This window comes from Drosophila subpulchrella, chromosome 3L (genome assembly GCF_014743375.2).
Source record: "Drosophila subpulchrella strain 33 F10 #4 breed RU33 chromosome 3L, RU_Dsub_v1.1 Primary Assembly, whole genome shotgun sequence".
Lineage (NCBI taxonomy): Eukaryota > Metazoa > Arthropoda > Insecta > Diptera > Drosophilidae > Drosophila > Drosophila subpulchrella.
In genome coordinates this window covers 16,275,082-16,292,903 of record NC_050612.1, presented here as the reverse complement: position 1 = coordinate 16,292,903, position 17,822 = coordinate 16,275,082, and the positions used below count along the sequence as shown (strand labels likewise).

The window sequence follows — 17,822 nt, the reverse complement described above, 5'->3', positions numbered from 1 at the left end:
TTTGTGGTCGACTGCAGGCGCTATGGAACGGGATGAGCCCTCAGAAACGAGCATTGACATATGGGGAATCGGGGGTCGACTTCCTTTTCTACCGCTTTGCAAAAGATGGCAAGAAAATTGCGTTTGAAAATGGCACTTTCTTACTTTTTTTCAGTGGGCTGCCCGTTTTTGCGTCCCTAGGAAAGTAGCTAAAAAATACCACAAAAATATACCAACTCCGAATCAGTTGGGCGATTCTCTCAGGTGCAAAATTATTCGATAAGACACCGAAATCTCTTCTTCGGAACCAGCCGGATCGGACAACTATATCTTATAGCTCCCATAGGAATAATCGGAAAACATTTTTTTTGTAATTTATATCTTTGGTGTTTTTTAACATATAACCTCGTACGCTTGGAAATAACATTTTTTTAATTAGTTCAGAATTTTGAATTTTTTTTATAAAAATCGGACGACTATATCATATAGCTGCCATAGGAACGATCGGAAAATTGGTGGGAAAATGGTATGAAACAAATTATAGCTTCGGTGTTTTTTGACATATTATCTTATACTATTGGAAAAATAATTTTTTTTTTATTTTTAAGAATTTTGAATTAAATTTAATATTTATTACTGCAAAGGTTTTCAAACTTCGGCTTCCCGAAGCTAACTTTCTTTCTTGTTTTTATTGATTATTGGAACTACTTTCTACCTGACTCTGGTACAATAAGGTTCACACTTACTTGTATTACTATATTATTACTATACACATGATTTACAATTTTTTAAATGCAGCGATGCAAGCCAACGCGGAATGCCCTTATTACAATGGGAAATTGAACTCAAGATATGGTAGAGTTGCACTTGTAATCGTATCAGGGTTGTCATTATGCTTTTTCTTGGCGCGAAATATACGAAAAAGTCCGGCGAAGTGTTCTTGCTCCATTCACACTTATTGGCCACTCATCTCACCCGCACACGAGAGTTCATCCGGACGGAGTGCAATGGAGAAGTGCGAGGTGTTGGCACTGGAGGCCGAGAGCCAAAGCGATCGGTTTAGTTTGCCGTGGAACTTGGCTGATCGTGGACGGAATAACGCAATCCGGTGGAAGATCAGTGGTATCTGGAAAGGAGTGCGGTGTGGGGAAACTGTGAACGTGAGAAATTGGCACACACTGCCAGCGGTGCGAAGAAACTATGTACAACACATCCAGAATTTCCAGCACAATATCCAAATAAACAAGTCACGCAAGTGCCGCAATATCACACTAATTGCGGGCAGAACAGATTTCGAGTATCCGCACAGATTGGCCAGGGATTAATTATTGGCGTGCCATGAGTTATTGACGATCACCGAACATCTCCGCGGGTAGGCAATCGACCGGAGGAACCGGGGGCGGAGGAACCGATCGCCAGCCGGAGCCAGCCGATCAGACTCGGACGCACCACAAAGTTTATTATTGCTTGGGCCTCATTGAGTGTAAACAAATAGCCGCAGACAGAAGTGGCGTCGTGAAGATGGAGAACGTGCGCTTTTCGATTATTGTAAGTGAAGCGACTAGCGAGTCCCATGGCTAACCGTCCGCTAATTCCTCTGTTGGCCTTGACAGGAGAACGACCTGAAGTGGAACTCGGAAAGTGACCAGGCGGCGGACGTGGACCTGCTTCTGGATAGGCGGAGCATCTCTAGCGAGGCCAACAGTGCTGGTGTCTTCAGCGACGAGGCGCACGAGATCTTCGCGCGCCAACAGCAGAATCAAGTCCTCTGGGATTTCGAGGAGATTGAGGAAACTCTGACCGCGGCTCCGGGCGGCCAGCAAGTCCTGGAAATGGTACGATCTGGCTGCTTTCTGGGTAAGTATTTACGCTAGGCTCCTTCTGTTAACGACATTATGTTCTGCAACTCCCTCAGAGCTAATCACCGACTCTGCCGATTGCAACCTGGCCCTGATATGCTGCTCGGCTTTTGGGAGTATGGAAAATATAAGTTTTCTGCTAAAGCACTATAATGTGGACCCCAACGTGGCGGATAGCCGGGGACGAACACCACTGCACTTTGCCTGTTGCCGCGCCAACGCCCTTATAGCCAAAGTTTTGCTCGACTACGGCGCCGACCCGAATCGCTGGGATGCCAAAAAGGAGGTGACGTCGCTCCACTGCGCGGCCAGGTAAGAGGCCGAGCGAAAATCTGTTCCACATCTGTGCACAGCACTGCCAAGCTGACCACACATGGTTCTAATTAAGCGTTTTTATCTTAGCTCCAAGAGTGTGGAGTGCATCCTCCTGCTTCTGCGGCGAAAGGCAAACATTAACATCGGCATTGAGAAGCGTTCCGCCCTGCATTACGCCATCGACGTCAACGCGGTGGACTGCGTTGAGATCCTGCTAAAGTACGGAGCCGACCCGAATACCCCGCAGGTCTACACGGAGACGCCACTCCACACCGCAAGCTCAGCGGGATTTGCCAAATGTGTCCAGCTGCTCCTTAGCCACAACGCCGACGTGCGATCTCAGTTCGGCGAGGGAAAGGTCACGGCTTTACACTTGGGTAAGCTACGATTATATAGGTGGTACAGCGGTTAAGCTAAATAAGTTAAGTCAGTTGGAGGAGCATACCACCAGGTATAGAGTTCTCAGAATGAGTTTTGTTTGTTTCAAGTATGAGTTTATAAAGTTTTGATCTCACAAACTTGAATTGCAGCTGCAGAGAACGACTACGTGGAATGTGCTCGTCTGCTCCTGGAACATGGGGCTGAGGTGGATTGCCGGAACGCCAGTCACCAGACGCCCTTGCACCTGGCCTGCCTTTCGCAGTCGATCGGAACCGTGGACCTCCTCATATCGTATGGAGCCGATGTGAACGCCGTCTATCGTGACGGCAGAACGGCACTGCATGCGGCCATCGTAAAGCAGTCGAGATGCCTGGACTGCTGCAATGCCCTGCTGAAGGCGGGAGCGGATGTAAACAAGGTAGGTGGCAGGTCTATCAAACTTATTTTTTAAATTCGAAAGCGTCATTTAAAAACAAATTTTTATATATTAATACCTACCGCTTGACATGGTCGTTCGATGAATAATGAGCTAATTATATGCCTAAAACGAATACCTGGTCTTAAAATCAGTACCTAATAGTGAATAAAAACAGGAGTCATATATGTGCCCCTAAAATCCATGTCTATATTTTCAGGCAGATAACTATGGGTATACTCCGCTTCACATTGCAGCCCTTAATGAATTTAGCAGCTGTGTGTACACGTTCATAGGTAAGAAACCTTTCTAGTTGCGATACCTGACTGAAATACTTGTCTATGCATCCACAGAACATGGGGCAGATATCACCGCCAGGACCGATGGACGTGTCTCAGCCCTATCATTTATAGTTCGACGGACACCAGAGATAATACCCAAGCTTATGCAAAAGCTGGACAGTTCGATAAAGGCAAACGACCAGGAAATCGGCGACGTTGACTGTCAGATAAAGCTAGACTTTAAGCTCCTGGTACCCAGTTCATCAATGGAGCGTGGCGAAACGGAGCTGCTACTCTCCCTTATAGAAGTGGGACAGAAGCGCATCCTCATGCATCCGCTTTGCGAGACTTTCCTCTTTCTGAAGTGGCGCCGCATCCGTAAGTTCTTTCTCATGAGCCTGGCTTACCACACGCTCTTTGTGCTACTCTTCACTTTATACGTGATACGGGTATACGTCCGATGCTGTAAGGAGGGGGAGTTGTGCATGACTCCGGGCTACGTTTGCACCATTGGATACCTGGTTATTATTCTAAACCTCATTCTGCTGGGCAAGGAGGTGTTCCAAATGGCCCACGGCCTGCGCGGCTATGCAAAGTACTGGGAGAACTGGCTGCAATGGACCATCGTCTGCGGAGTGCTGTTATGTGTGTCCCCAGAGACTGTCCGGACTAACGATTTGACAGCGGTACCGGTTTGGCAGCATCACGTGGCAGCTGTAGTGATTTTGCTGGTCTGGCTGGAGCTCATGATGTTGGTGGGGCGATTCCCCATATTTGGAGTATACGTTCAAATGTTCACAAAAGGTTTGTAAACGCATATGTATGTGTGATGAAAAACGATTAATAAAACGCTCTTATGTATCTATTTAGTTGCCGTGAACTTCGCGAAGTTCTTGCTGGCCTACATATGCCTATTGGTGGCTTTTGGTCTCAGCTTTGCCGTGCTGTTCAACGATTATCCCGCATTTGAGAACATTACGTGGACTTTCTTAAAGTCCATCACCATGATGTCCGGCGAGCTGGAATTTGAGGACATATTTTATGGAGACTACGCCGTCAAGTTTCCGGTCACCGCTCACATCATATTTCTGTCCTTCGTGCTGCTCGTTACAGTGATCCTAACTAATCTGATGGTCGGATTGGCCGTCAGCGACATCCAAGGCCTGCAAGTAAGCGCCACCCTAGATCGACTGGTTCGCCAAGCGGAGCTGGTGTCGCGACTCGAGAGCCTCTTCTTCTCGCGGCTGCTGCGCAGTGCCCCCACCAACCTGATTCAACTGTGTAAACGGAGTGCTCTTCTGCGCACTTCCCGGGACAAACTACAGTTTACAATCCGGCCCAACGACCCCCGCGACAATCAGCTACCTGAGGACATCAAGTTAAACGTCTATAAACTGGTGGCCGAACGGCGCGACAGGAACCAAAGTCTCCGACGGCGCCAGTTCGAGAACAACTACAACTTTTTCAGCAGGAGCTTGCAGCGTCAGCAGGACCCGCTACAGAGGGATTCCCTCCAGCCAGAACCTGCCGTGAAGACCCCGAAAAAGACGCCGCAGAATATCTTCCACATGCACGAGCTTCTGCGTCCCCGATCCGCCACGAATGTGCCTCAACAGTTGCGCCAGGAGCAGGAGGGAACGGTCCAGCTAAAGAACCAGGCGAATGTCCTAAGCGCCATGCAAGCCGAGGTGCAGGCCATCAAGACGGAGTTGGGTGAACTGATGGCCAAATTTGAGCGCTTTTCGGAGAACGCAACTCGCAAGCTAAACTACAGTGCCGACGAATTGTGCCGCATGCGACAACAGGGTCAGTCGGTGGCCTCAAGTCATAACCGTCACCATCGCTAAATCCTGTTCCGAGTTAGTTTTATTCCTATTAACAATTAAAACACATAATCAGAAAGGAATCGCAATCGAATGCTGGAATGTTTAGCGAGTGAGCCATTTGTCGTTGCTCTGGTTCCACACAAGAGTTTCCTCACTGGGCAGGGGATCGCCCGGCGAAATCCTGGTCCAGGTCTGAGTAATCGGATTATATGCGAAGTTCTTGGAATCGGCCGGCGGTGGAGGTGCGGTTTGCGTCACGACCGGGGGACGCGTGATGGGAACGATATGGGGAATGACGTTTGCAACTCCCCCACTTTTGTCGTTGGTGATGTACTCAACCTGAGATTTGGGATTCGGGTTTTCCCATGGAGCACCGAACAACAAGACAGGGCAGAGCAAAACCACAAGAGCTGCGAAAGCGATGACCATAAGGTATGAACATATGTACACTTTCGTATTTATTGGCTAGGCCTTATATGAAAGACTTACTAAAAAAGTAGGACATTCTTCCAGAGTAGATTTTAAAAAGACCCTCTTGGAGTAACAACTTTCAGATTCTATAGCAATAACGAGAGGCAAACAGGCAAACAACCCGATTGCGACTGACTGGGAGCTTGAGATTAAGATTGTGTCGGGGTCATTTGCCGTAAAAAAGATCGTATGTATTGTATGTTTATTTGTGCTTGCTCTCTGATGTCATCGATCAGACGTAGGATTGAGAAATGTAATATATACATATGTAAAACAGCTGCTAGATGCTCGCGATGATCTCGAATTTAGAATAGGTCTAACAAATTCCCCTATGCATCTGCTGGATATCTGTAAGGAAGGAAGATATAGTTTTACTACAGGAAACGGGATGGAAATTTGGTCGAATTTCTCACTTAAGCCGCAGTTTATGGCGCAGTTGAATTTGTTTTCGTTGTAGTAGTTTACGCTATCACTGCCACAAATTGGATTGTACTCGCTGGTAGCCGGGCAAGACTGGAGGCAGGCATAGAAACGCGGGGACTGGGTGGTTGGACGAGGGGTGGTGGTCGTGGTGCTGCCTCCTCCGTCTGGAAATAATAGAGGCTGCTTTGGTTGCTGGGGACGCAACCAGGGGTTGCCGTTGTCGAATTGGGGATAGCAGTGTGCCATCCCAATCAATAGGATCACAATACCTGAAAAAGGATCTTAAGTTGATATAGCCATTTTTAGGACCACACAACCTACCAACTAATCCGATCCGAACCATTTTCAAAGAGCCTGCTGCTACCGCTTTGCCTAAGAAACAAGTCACTTCTGAGACTTCGAAAACCTGATGACGGCTTTTTATAGGGCAGCGCCCGACCCGATTAATGCGATTGATTCTCCATGATTTGTATGTACGTCTCCCTCCCCCATCTTACGCATATGAGTTTACAAAGGAACTGTTTGTAAATTCAAGAATCGACATAAAACCTGTATTTTAATTCATGGTCACTGTTTAACAGGGTTCAAGTAAATATATCCAGTCGCATTTGGTCAGCATTGGTGAATTCTGTTGGATTCCCTGCAAGTTAAATCTGACTTTACCATTTTGATTTGGTAATGTATTTTTATTAAAATGCGGATAGCACGATTGCCCCCAACATTCTTTCAAACTCTACTTTAACTAGCTGTGAGCACTCGCAAAAGCAGAAAATAGAATATTCACCATAATGCAGTTCCTGTTGGTCGTCTTAGTTTTATTGTTTGGGAATCCCGTAATTTTGCATTGATTTTATAACTTAATGTACATACTACATACATTTATACAGATCTATTTGGGAAATACAAATGTATATCGAGATAGTAAGCATCACAGAGTCAAATTTCGCCAAGCGGAGCTCAGACCCACAATGTTCTTCAAGTGAGTGAGTTCTGAGCAGTTTTGGATGTTATAAACAAGTTGCAATATCTAAGATAAAGCTGAGGCCTGATCTCTATGTAAAGTTATAGGCTATTTTGCCTCATAGCATAAATCCGCTGCTGATGCTGCAGATGTTGCTGTTGTCGTTGCCCCTGATTATTTAGCTGCACTTGCTGCTGCTGTTGCTTTGCCTTGCTTCTTCGGGGTGAACCAGATCCGCAGTGCTGTTCGTTAGGCAACTGAATTTTTTGGTCCCCTATCGATAGGAAACCAGTCAGCTTATTTTCCCAAACGATCAGACGAATGGGCACTAAGGAGAGGAGCTGCAGCTTGCGTGGTGGCTGCTTCATGTTTCGCTCGGCAATCATAATGTAGTTGGGTGCGCTATGCGTGTCCACTAGGAGCGTTTGCATCTTGTAGTTAATGCTTATAACGTGGCCAGACTCCAGGGTTACCACATTCATCATGTGCTGGAATATTTCAATGACAACGGCGTGCATATAGACACCTTGCTTATTGCGTACGTAGCGCTTGAAGTACAAGTTGCCGGAGTCGTCTCCGGCCAATTTTGCATTGTACTTTCGCTCATTAGCTAGTTTCGTAAGCGCGTGTAATTCGTCTGGGGTTCGTCCAGGCGGTGTGCAATATTTAAGTGCGGCCGCCAAAAGGCTGAAATGAAGAAAGACTGTCAATACTAGAAGCTAACCCCAAAAGTAAATGCCAGTTACCGGTGCACCATTATGTCAGGATACCGACGGATCGGACTGGTGAAGTGGGTGTAGATAGGAATAGACAAGGCGTAGTGCCATAGGTCGGCCGGTTCCGATTTACCCTCGCTGCAAAAATATCTGAAGAGATCGGAAGAGACTGTGACAAGGGGGAATTCCGTGTAAAACAAAACACTTACGTTGCCCTTGCCATTGGCTTCATCAGAAGCTGACTAAGACAGGCGTTCATAGCGACAGGATTGGGGGCCTCGTTGCACAGCCGCACCATGCTCTCCTGAAGAGCCTTGGACGAGCTGTAATCCAGTTCGAATCCCAGTACCTGCAGCTTTTCCCGCAGCGCCTTTAGGGACTTAGTCAGTGGCGGCGGGTGGTTGCGCAGCACAGCAATCTCCGGGAAGGAATCGTGAATAAAGCGGGCCACTGACTGGTTCGCCAGTAGCATGAACTCCTCAATCAGGCGGTTAGCCTCCTGCTGTTTCTCTACTTCGAATGACAAAGGCTCGCCACTGATCGGGTCGAGGACGAAGCGCAGCTTAGCATTGTTTATAGTGAGTGCGCCATTGTCGAAACGTGATTTACGCAGGCTGCTCGCAATTTCGTGAAGCCACAAGACCCTCTTTGTAATTTCATCGGGATGAAATCCATTCAGGATGGTAGGAAAGTCGTTCTCGTTGAACCGCTCTTCTGGGTTATCTATGATCTTTTGGGCGTGTTCGTAGGCAAATTGGGAACAAGAGTTAATGACGGTGCGGCAAAATTCGGGCTTCTCCTGCAGCATTTTTCCTTGCCCGTTCATCTTCCAGAAGACGGAGAAAGCGAACTTATCCTCTCCGGGCAGCAGCGAACAGCGCATGCACAGAGACTGAGGCAGCATATGGATTACTTCATTGGCTAAGTAAATAGAAGTCGAACGCTCCTTAACGATATTATCTAGCTCGTTGTCCTCCAGCAGGTAGTGCGACACGTCAGAAATATGAACACCAACCTCATATTTGTTGTCGCCAAGCTTTTCAATAGAAACGGCATCATCCAAATCACGGGCAGTTATTGGGTCTATTGTAAAAATGCACATCTTTCTCAAGTCCTTTCGCTGACGCAGATCGTCCTTGGTTATCTGCGCTGGCGGCTGTGAATACATATCGTTGAATCGCTGCTCAAACGGCTTTATATCGCGAAGACCATTATGAAAAAGGATTGCCTTTAGCTCGTCCTCCAGATTACCCACGCGACCTACTGGCTGAATTAGCTCGGCAATGCAGTGTCCATTACAATCAGTCTCAAGTATATGGGCCAGGTATAATAGGCCCGAGACCTCCCCTTGCTGCGTGTTCCCAATGTGAGCGGCACAGGCTTCCTTCGGTACGTAGACCATAGGCACTCGCAAGTCGTATGGCCGGAACTTGTAGAAGAGCTGGTCATCACAGAGCTTGGTGGGGTTCGTGAACGATATCGTTCCGACGATCTGGCGAAGCTCAGTTTGCTTGGTGATGGCTATGACGAACGCCTTTGGGCAGTTGTCCGACGATATGACAACCACATTATCGCCATCGGCTTCCGAGTCCTGAGAATCATCATCATCCGAGAGCTCCTCATCGTCCGCTGGACAAAAATAGTATCATTCGACATTGTGGAAACTTATCCGACTAACTTACCCAGTGATAAAGAGATGTTTCCGCCAGTGATTTCTCCAGAGGTAGGTTCGGCAGGTTTTGAACTGCACTGGGCACCCGCATTAAGAACGAAGGCACGCACTTTGTCACCCTCAAAGGCATAGCGGCGGGCTACGGGGAGGAGCACGATGCCATCCCGTTCGAGGGCTTCGCGGTCTGTAGACATTGTGATAAAGGCCTGTCTGTTGTTTTTGCGATTCACCCGGATTTCCTCTTCCACGATGCGCCCATAGCCCGCCGCAGCCAGCCGCTGTGCATGCGCTTCCAGATCGGAAAAGTTGCCCTTAAATATCAGTTCTTGCGGCAGCTGGTGGTCCGTACCCACGTGATGTTGGACTATCTTGTTTATGTACGACCGCATCGCCTCAAGCTCGGTTTTCAGGGACTGCATCTTGTTATTGCCAGAGCCCTCGCTTTTCTTGCGGTTGCGCTGCCGACGTCCCTGCTTCGTCTGTTGCTGGGCAGGATTGCTGTTGCTGCTCGTGCTCGAGATTTCAGACTCGTGACGCTGCCGGCTTTCACCTGGTTGAGGCAGTTGTCGCCGGACCATTTCGCTTCCGCCTACGATGCGCTGAGGTTGTTGACGAAGAGGCGCCTGTTGCACCCTGTCTTGACTCCACTCCAGGTGGGATAAGACATCGCTTTGGCGTATCAGCTGACCGGCGTACGCGTTAATTTCCGGAGAGACGTGCGAGAGATGTTTGACCATCTCCTGGAGGGCCTCCACCTCGTTTCGGAGCGCCCGCTTTGACTTCTTCTTCACTATTGGTTGCTGTGGCGCATTGTGGTTGGACATGATCTGCATGAATGGCAGCGATTGCTGGGTCGGCATGGCCACCGGGTAGGAAGGCAGTGTTCGGTGGTAGGGCACGGACATGGCTAACGCCATTGATCCTGGAACAGCATTGGGAATGGTCTGGCGGCTGTTGGAGGGTGCAGGATGGGCGTGGTTAGGACCTGGCACTGTCTCTTGTAAGCGCCTGTGTGGTGGTGGTGGCGGATTGACGATCTTCACGTCACGGGTGACGGTCGCAGAGCATTGGATGACTGCACTGCACTCCATTTCCATCTCCCTCTGCTTCTGCTGGAGACGGGCGGTCAGGCGTTGGGATCGCTGTCGGAGAGCCTCGATCTTGCTCAAGTCGTGGGCGGAGGGATCGGAGGAGCCTCTGTCCCCATCCCGCATCCTGTCTGCCTCCATGTCGACGCTTGACGATTCCGACATTCTGTAAGGGTGAGCACCTGGTTGTTATGGCTGGGTAGTACCTGACGGTTTTTGGCGATTCACCCTGCTCTTTGTGGGGATATAAAAAAAAGTGCCAGACAAATTGACTACTTTCTCGAAATTAAAGTGATGTGTGTCCAGGGATGCAACCCACTCCCACTGCAGTATGACCGTACTGTGTGGTGTGTCGGCGCAGCTGCAGGTTCGGCCACACTCCGATCCGGCAAAAAAATTAGTGGAGATGAACGACGGTAAGATGTTTTTGTTTATTTTCGCATTTGGGAACAGAAATTTAAAATGATCTCCCAGAGGAAATTATAAAGCAGCGCCTGCTGATCGACGGGGACGGCACTGGTGAGGATCGGAGGATAGTCGTGCTGCTGAAGCAGTTCTTGAAGTGGGCCAACGCCAAGAACGATTCGCCAGAGACCAAGTAAGGGTGATCCGAAAATGCGTGTTGTGTTTTTATATTTTACGTGGAAATGTCCCTTTTCTTTCAAACGTAGCCCCATCATGTACGACCGCCTGATGGCCCAGTTCGCCCAGTGCAAGCTCACCGCGATGAAGAACGTCCAGACGCTGCAGATGATTGGCGCCGAGCGGGAAAACTACACCAAGCTGGTGGAGCAGCACGAGCAGAGCATCGTTCTGGCCAAGGAGGAGATCGAGGCCAGCAAAAAGGAACTGGTCACCGCCAAGCAGATACGCAAGAACAAGATGGAATACGACCTGCTAGCATCGCTCATCCAAGATCAGCCGGACCGCAACGGCACCCAAAAGCAGATCGAGACTATCAAGAGGGAGATCGATGACCTGGTGCAGAAGAAGCTCAAGATGGAACGCAAGTTTCAGAAGCGCCGCAACGACTTCACGCTGCTTATGTACACGATTCACGAGCTGGAACAGCAGCTGGACCAGGACAATAGCTCGTCCTCATCGTCATCCTCATCCTCCTCGTCGTCTTCCAGCGAGACTGATGCCCGCTCGGAGCCTGACCTGGACGACAATGGCATAATGGAGGTCAGCGACGAGGACGACGACCTCAACAACAGCAGTCCCACAAAGTTCGACGGAGTCCGCGGCGAGCCCAAGTTCCACTCCGTCTCCACGGAGGACTCCAAAGCCATGTCCTTGGAGGAGGACACTGTCCTCGAGCTAAGCATTGACAAGGACGAGCATGACGTGGATGTGGCTGTGGCCAGTTAGGTTAGAGGAGCAAGTGAAAAAATGCACAAAAACGTATAATAAAATGCATTCTTAGTTTGATTTAAATTTTGGGATTTTTTAATCTAAATTCTTTCTACTTTCTTAATTTATCTGTTAACGGATTATAAATTTATTGGCAAATCAGAATAATAAAAAAAAAATTGTCGGATTTTGGCCAAAAATATGTTTTTGGTTTTATATTTTGAAATGGAATTCAGTCTAATGACTTATTTTTTAATATTTTAAATTATTTATTTTTAGTTTAAAAATCAATTTGGCTTGATAGTAGATATGCAGTTTGGCAGTATATTTTCCATTTCATAGTGCAGTCACACTAAAAAGGCTTTAATAAGAAGAAGAAAAAAAGAAGAAATTGAAAAGTTTCACTAATTTTCAACAATAAATTAAAGAAATACCAAAGGACGCAAGCTCTGTGCACAATTCCCCCACTGATTAGCACAACGCAATGATGACTGACAACAAAAGGTAGGTTGATTAGATTAAATGTGCATACCACATGTGTGTGTATTGACCGCGGTTTCATTTCCACTCCGAAAAGCTACGACTCCAGCAACGACAGCGAGTCGGAGGAGCGTCGGGCCAAGCACAAGAAGGCCAAAAAGCACAAGAAACACAAGAAATCCTCATCCGGCAAGGGCGAGAAAGACAGACATGCCCACAAGAAGCACAAGAAGGCGAAAAAGCGCCCCCACCGCGCAAGCGAGTCCTCGAACGACTCGGATGCGATGGAAAACGCCAAGGCCAAGCTGGCGAAGAATTCTGGGCTGAGCAGCAAATTCACAGAGATCATGCAGAAGGCCAGTCGCAACGGGGCCGACTTTCGCATCGCCAAGCCCCTGTTGCCGACGGACCCATGTAGCCTGGTGGAGGAGATCACCAAGACTATTCAGAACAAGGTGCTGCCCGTCCTGGAGGTAGCCAGTTCGGGTAGCGAAAGCGATGTGTGAGTATTGTGTTGAGGGCGGTGCACTCCGGATTTCTGTCGTAACACAAGTCGTCTTCGGCACTTACTTTTTTCGATTTCAGACCAGCCGATGTGGCCAGTCCGATCATTGCGTCCATTATTGAGGACGAGCTGAACTTGGAGGATCTGATGAGACAGAAGGCCATGCTGCAGGCTCGCCTGGGCGCCTATATGTCGGACCCAGAGGCCGACGACAGAGGCGAGCCACATCCTAACTCACATCCGCAGCAGGAAGTTGCGCAGACCAAGCCAATGCCCAAGGTGCCCGCTTCCGCACCGCAATCCCAGCCACAGGCGATGGCCGCCAGCAAGTCTGCAGCGCCGCTGGCTACTGCAACCAGTAAACATGCTAATATTAAACAGTCTAGCACGCATAACTCAAATGAATCCGATGTTATATTGTTGGATGATTCTAGCGGAGGCCAGCGAACCCCCTCGCCCACGCCCGAGAAGCGGAGACGCCACGCATCCCCGCTCCCAGCAGGCCCGAGAAGCCGAGCCCGCGATGACCCGCTCCATGGACGAAAGGAACGGCGGTCGAGAGAACGCGAACGCACACCCTCACGTCGTCGGGCAGCAGAGCAGCAGACACAGGCACGGCCACGCAGCCGCAACCGAAACATGGAGGACTTGCGACAGGAGATCAACCGCGACAAGCAAAGGGAGAGACGCGACCATAGCCGAGACCGGGATCGGCGTGGGGCGGAGAGGCCACCGCCCACCGATGTGCGAACAGGTCGTGGCCGAGAGCGGGACGTTCGACCCAATCGCAGCCAGCGCTCGCACAGCCGCAGTAAGTTTGAGTCGGACAGGCGTCGAGAGCGGGAGCGGCAAAAGGACCGGGATCGTGGAGGCTTTGACCGTGGTGGTGGGCGCGGTGGAGCACGTGGTGGCGCAGACAACGGGGACCGCGATCGGTACAAGGGTTCGCTGAGCGAGGGGCAAAAGAAGCACGACAAAGAGAGCAGTGACGAGGAGGCCAACATCCTGGACATTGACATTGACGAGGACGAAGATGACGAAGAGCGTATCATTGAGCAGCGTCGAAAGAAGCGTGAGGAGCTACTCAAGGTGGGTAAAACTATTGCTATATTATAATATTGAAAGCTTATCATTCGAAACTTAACAGAAACTGGGGACTGGGCAGGAATCACCAACGCCTCAAAACTCCATTAGGTACGAGTCTCGAAGCACTTCGCCAGGGTCATCTCAACGCGATAGGCCCCATAGGACGCCGACACCCACTCTGCCCAGCTCGGATCCGCCTAGCTCCGAAATGCCGAAGGAGAACCAGCAGCTGGACAGCTCGAATAGCCAAAAAAACAGCTCCGTCAAGGAAAAAAGAAACGAATGGGATATGTTCGCTGACCAAGATGTGGATTCAAATTTCGATGTGAGTCACAGGATTGTAAATTTCAGAGCCCAATTCCCTTATTACAGATAATAATTTCGAGTTTATACCCACCAGTCACCCAACACCATCGTACAAAATAAGCACCAACACGAAAATCCTGCCCTCACCGACAACTGGGACGATGCAGAGGGCTATTACCGAGTTCGAATCGGCGAGGTTCTGGACAATCGCTACTTGGTAAACGGATACACGGGCCAGGGTGTCTTCAGCAATGTCGTGCGTGGCAGGGACCAAGCTCGGGGACAGGCTAATGTAGCCATTAAGATCATACGCAACAACGAAATAATGTAAGCGAACTTATTTTATATTATCTTGAAGCTCTATTTATGCTGTCTATATTAGGCACAAAACTGGCTTGCGAGAACTGGAAATTCTAAAGAAACTTAACGATGCTGATCCGGAAGATCGATTCCACTGCCTGCGTTTGTACCGCCACTTTTTTCACAAGCAGGTAATTTTTGATCATAAGCAGCTGCTTCCTACCTATTGTAATGTTTTTTTTTTGTTATCATGTACTGTAGCATCTCTGTATGGTGTTCGAGCCTTTGGCAATGAATTTACGTGAAGTTCTTAAGAAATATGGCAAGAATGTTGGCCTCCACATCAAAGCAGTGCGGAGCTATACACAGCAACTGTTTTTGGCACTCAAGTTGCTAAAAAAGACGGGCATTTTGCATGCGGATATTAAGCCAGATAACATTTTGGTCAACGAAAATAATCTGATACTGAAGTTGTGCGATTTTGGGTCTGCCTCGGCAATCAGCGACAACGAAATAACACCGTACTTGGTGTCGCGGTTCTACCGCTCACCAGAGATTATTTTGGGTATTCCTTACGATTATGGAATTGATACATGGTCCGCTGGCTGCACAATCTACGAACTGTACACGGGTAAGATTCTGTTCAGCGGCAAGAGCAACAACCAGATGCTCAAGTTTTTCATGGACGTGAAGGGCAAGATACCAAACCGAATCGTCAGAAAGGGTCAGTTTAAGGAGCAGCATTTTGATCAGAGCTGCAACTTCTTGTACCACGAGATAGATAAGCTCACCGAAAGGGTAAGTGTTTCTAAATCGATGCGAGACGACGATGCCCGGACTACAACGTCTTACTTCTGCAGGAAAAAATTGTTGTGATGCCGGTGGTAAAACCTTCGCGTAGCTTGCAGCAGGAACTAATCGCTGACCAAAACCTGCCAGATGATCAGCATCGCAAGGTCACACAGCTGAAGGATTTGCTGGAGAACATGTTTGCCCTGGATCCAGCCAAGCGGATATCCCTCAACCAGGCACTAGTTCATCCCTTCATTCAGGAGAAGATGTAGAGCAGTCTTAGAAATCAATGAAACGTAATTGTATTTTGCCTAGCCGTAAGACAACCGATACGCCCAACTCGTGCGTTAGTTACTAGTTCTCGTTCGTTATCAGACAAACATGCTCACCCAAAAATCACACGATCTATACATCTACACGACCGATGTAAATAAGCTCTGTGGTTTGCGCGTTTTGAGAACCGAATTATACAAAATATTATTATTCAGTTAGCAAATGTTCCGCAACTTGTTATTCGTGTGTGTATCATGCGTGTATATAAGTATTTTAAAGCTACTACTGTATAAAATGCATGTGACCGATTTGCCACACACAATATATACATATATATATAAACATATCCATAAGCACAGTTTTTATATGCTCTGTGAATCGTATTAATGAGTACTACAATTTCAGTATGCCGCTTGTTACGGAAGAGCGTTCCTTGGCCTTATGGCTGACTTAACTGGTAATAATTTACACGACCTTGCAGAAGATACCCCTTTAGTTTAAGAGTCCGTATGTCCCTCCGATGATAATTAAGGACATAATTTTATAATTTTAACGTTTTTTAATAGACGAAGTCTGTTTATAAATATTATTTTCTATCTATCGTTTGCTTAATAATATAATTTTTTCTTATAAAATTTATTTAACCGTATACAAATCTCTTGACTTTGACTTGAATTCCACAAATAGATTATCGCTGCAAGGAATAGGGGGCTTCGGCAAGTCGAAGAAAGCATCAGGCATATAAGCTTTAATCTGACCGACAGTCAGATTCAGCTCATCTTTCACAACCCGCTCGTCGCTAATACATACATTTTCTTTAAACTTGCAGTTTGGGCTGTCATCAATTTTCTTCTACGGCTTCCCAGTGCTTCTGCCTGCTGTAGTTCGTGAGAAGATTAAGTAAAAGCGTTCACGAACTTGATAACGGGCTTTCGCTCTGTCCAAGTAAGTTGTGCTGCGGCCCACAGGTGAGTTACATTTTTTATTAATACACAATGACAGCCCACTCAGTCCAACTCATCGGTGGGCACCGGCAGCTCCAGAGCTGCCTGCAGAGTCTCGCTTAAGCAAAGGCTGTGAAGTTCCGGGGGCTGCAGCTCGCTTTTGAGCAAGCACTTGACTTTCTTGGGCTTCCAGTTGTTGTGCGCATAGGGATCCCGCAGCAGACCGAAGGCGCACTCGAAGACACCGACGCAGCTATCGCAAGTGTGCAAAGTGCCGCAGCAGAGTACCACCACCTGCCCGTAAGAATCCATTCGGCCCTGAATCCCGGCGTGCGTCAAGTTCGGATTGAAGTGGAAGCCAAACTGTTCCTTGGTGCTCGTTAGTGCCGACAGCACTTCAGCAGCCGTCGTGCACTCCAACTCGTTGATTCCATCGCTGGCCATAATGGTAAGGTGCAGTGCCGCATCGGTCCACAGGTCCACCAGGCTCAGGCTGTTTGAATTGAAGCGCTCGAAGAACCACTCACCGAATTTCTTCGCAATGGCGTGAATGGGGTAATCCTCTTCGCTCAGCTTGTAAGCCGAGACAACGGCGGTTTGGCCACTACAAAGCAATCTCTTCGACTCCTGATCCTCTTCCCAGTACTGAATCACCTTCGTTATAAGGTCTGCCTTGGTAAAATCTGTGGTAGATTCCGGTTGTCGGCTGTGCAGATACGTGAAGAGGAGCTCTTTGGTTATCGCCCGCTTGGAGAGCAGGATGTAAATATCTGGGATGTAAGTAGAGAGCAGTCGGAGGGCTTCTGCAAAATAAAAACACACATCATTGCTAAAGTAGAGTACATATGTATGTGATTTTAACACCGACCCTCTGGATCCTCAGGTTTGCACACATTTTTCGTGGTGCCTTTGGCCAACTGGATCAGAACGTGGGTGTTCTTCTCGTTCACAAGTAAGTCCCGGAGACCCCTCTTATGGATCTCCGAGATCGGCATGGCTACAATAATATGTAGTTGCCTTGGCGGGACTTGGTTTTTGTTATTCTTCCCAACTTCGAGTTCCGACCAGCTGATGCCCTACGACTACGGTCACACTTTTCAGTGTTGCCACACCTGGCAGGGGGACATATTGCGGTGTGAATGTCCGTTCATGGGCAGAACGGATCAGCGAAGAAACATTTCTAGGTTCACCGGCTTTCTATTTATTTCAATAATCAGATGTATAAATCCAATAAAAGAATATTGTTTGATTAGTCTTAAAATAAATATATTTGGGTGCCAGTTTTCATGGTAGTTTTATTGGTTACGGCGACTTTTCCGTAAAATATAAAGGCAAGGACGTTATTCTGAATTTCACTGTCGCATAAACGGGTTCTTCGCTCATATGTTGTCTTTGT

At 48.1% G+C, this 17,822-nt stretch overlaps 7 protein-coding genes across 11 annotated transcripts; 3 read left to right on the top strand and 4 right to left on the bottom strand.

Moving 5' to 3' along the window:
- The first annotated feature begins 1,062 nt into the window (after window positions 1–1,062).
- LOC119552673 (transient receptor potential channel pyrexia) lies at window positions 1,063–5,167 on the top strand. 2 transcript variants are annotated; one of them, XM_037862382.1, is made up of 8 exons: window positions 1,063–1,527; window positions 1,593–1,836; window positions 1,895–2,150; window positions 2,241–2,530; window positions 2,684–2,952; window positions 3,170–3,245; window positions 3,303–4,034; window positions 4,101–5,167. In XM_037862382.1, exons 1-8 carry the CDS (start codon window positions 1,501–1,503, stop codon window positions 5,075–5,077), a joined length of 2,871 nt encoding a protein of 956 aa, XP_037718310.1. In that variant the 5' UTR covers window positions 1,063–1,500; the 3' UTR covers window positions 5,078–5,167. The 2 variants fall into 2 exon arrangements, with proteins under 2 accessions (XP_037718310.1, XP_037718311.1); XM_037862383.1 differs by lacking the exon at window positions 4,101–5,167 and having other exon boundaries at window positions 3,303–3,608; window positions 3,701–4,025.
- Window positions 5,079–5,685, bottom strand: LOC119552677. The gene is made up of 2 exons (XM_037862386.1): window positions 5,546–5,685; window positions 5,079–5,466 (listed from the first exon to the last, which is right to left on the bottom strand). Exons 1-2 carry the CDS (start codon window positions 5,559–5,561, stop codon window positions 5,159–5,161), a joined length of 324 nt encoding a protein of 107 aa, XP_037718314.1. The 5' UTR covers window positions 5,562–5,685; the 3' UTR covers window positions 5,079–5,158.
- A 32-nt stretch (window positions 5,686–5,717) lies between these two features.
- LOC119552676 lies at window positions 5,718–6,403 on the bottom strand. The gene is made up of 3 exons (XM_037862385.1): window positions 6,272–6,403; window positions 5,941–6,219; window positions 5,718–5,875 (listed from the first exon to the last, which is right to left on the bottom strand). The coding sequence occupies exons 1-3, from the start codon at window positions 6,291–6,293 to the stop codon at window positions 5,844–5,846; spliced, it is 333 nt and encodes a 110-aa protein (XP_037718313.1). The 5' UTR covers window positions 6,294–6,403; the 3' UTR covers window positions 5,718–5,843.
- A 324-nt stretch (window positions 6,404–6,727) lies between these two features.
- LOC119552672 (DIS3-like exonuclease 2) lies at window positions 6,728–10,590 on the bottom strand. The gene is made up of 4 exons (XM_037862381.1): window positions 9,310–10,590; window positions 7,837–9,256; window positions 7,658–7,777; window positions 6,728–7,598 (listed from the first exon to the last, which is right to left on the bottom strand). The coding sequence occupies exons 1-4, from the start codon at window positions 10,550–10,552 to the stop codon at window positions 7,013–7,015; spliced, it is 3,369 nt and encodes a 1,122-aa protein (XP_037718309.1). The 5' UTR covers window positions 10,553–10,590; the 3' UTR covers window positions 6,728–7,012.
- Window positions 10,591–10,694: 104 nt separating this feature from the next.
- On the top strand, window positions 10,695–11,824 carry LOC119552674 (THO complex protein 7). The gene is made up of 3 exons (XM_037862384.1): window positions 10,695–10,803; window positions 10,862–10,985; window positions 11,059–11,824. The coding sequence occupies exons 1-3, from the start codon at window positions 10,719–10,721 to the stop codon at window positions 11,756–11,758; spliced, it is 909 nt and encodes a 302-aa protein (XP_037718312.1). The 5' UTR covers window positions 10,695–10,718; the 3' UTR covers window positions 11,759–11,824.
- A 267-nt stretch (window positions 11,825–12,091) lies between these two features.
- Window positions 12,092–17,708, top strand: LOC119555272 (serine/threonine-protein kinase PRP4 homolog). Of its 4 annotated transcripts, none has more exons than XR_005219880.1 (11): window positions 12,092–12,244; window positions 12,318–12,722; window positions 12,806–13,814; window positions 13,873–14,136; window positions 14,212–14,444; window positions 14,500–14,608; window positions 14,679–15,215; window positions 15,278–15,505; window positions 15,888–15,939; window positions 16,312–16,427; window positions 16,485–17,708. XR_005219880.1 is itself a non-coding variant. In XM_037866576.1 (8 exons), the coding sequence occupies exons 1-8, from the start codon at window positions 12,225–12,227 to the stop codon at window positions 15,479–15,481; spliced, it is 2,781 nt and encodes a 926-aa protein (XP_037722504.1). In that variant the 5' UTR covers window positions 12,092–12,224; the 3' UTR covers window positions 15,482–15,828. The 4 variants fall into 4 exon arrangements, 1 of the variants encoding a protein (XP_037722504.1); XR_005219879.1 differs by having other exon boundaries at window positions 16,312–17,203; window positions 17,310–17,708; XR_005219878.1 differs by having other exon boundaries at window positions 16,312–17,708.
- On the bottom strand, window positions 16,030–17,452 carry LOC119555277 (uncharacterized protein C3orf38 homolog). Its single transcript, XM_037866581.1, has 2 exons — window positions 17,295–17,452; window positions 16,030–17,229 (listed from the first exon to the last, which is right to left on the bottom strand). Exons 1-2 carry the CDS (start codon window positions 17,419–17,421, stop codon window positions 16,490–16,492), a joined length of 867 nt encoding a protein of 288 aa, XP_037722509.1. The 5' UTR covers window positions 17,422–17,452; the 3' UTR covers window positions 16,030–16,489.
- Window positions 17,709–17,822: the final 114 nt, after the last annotated feature.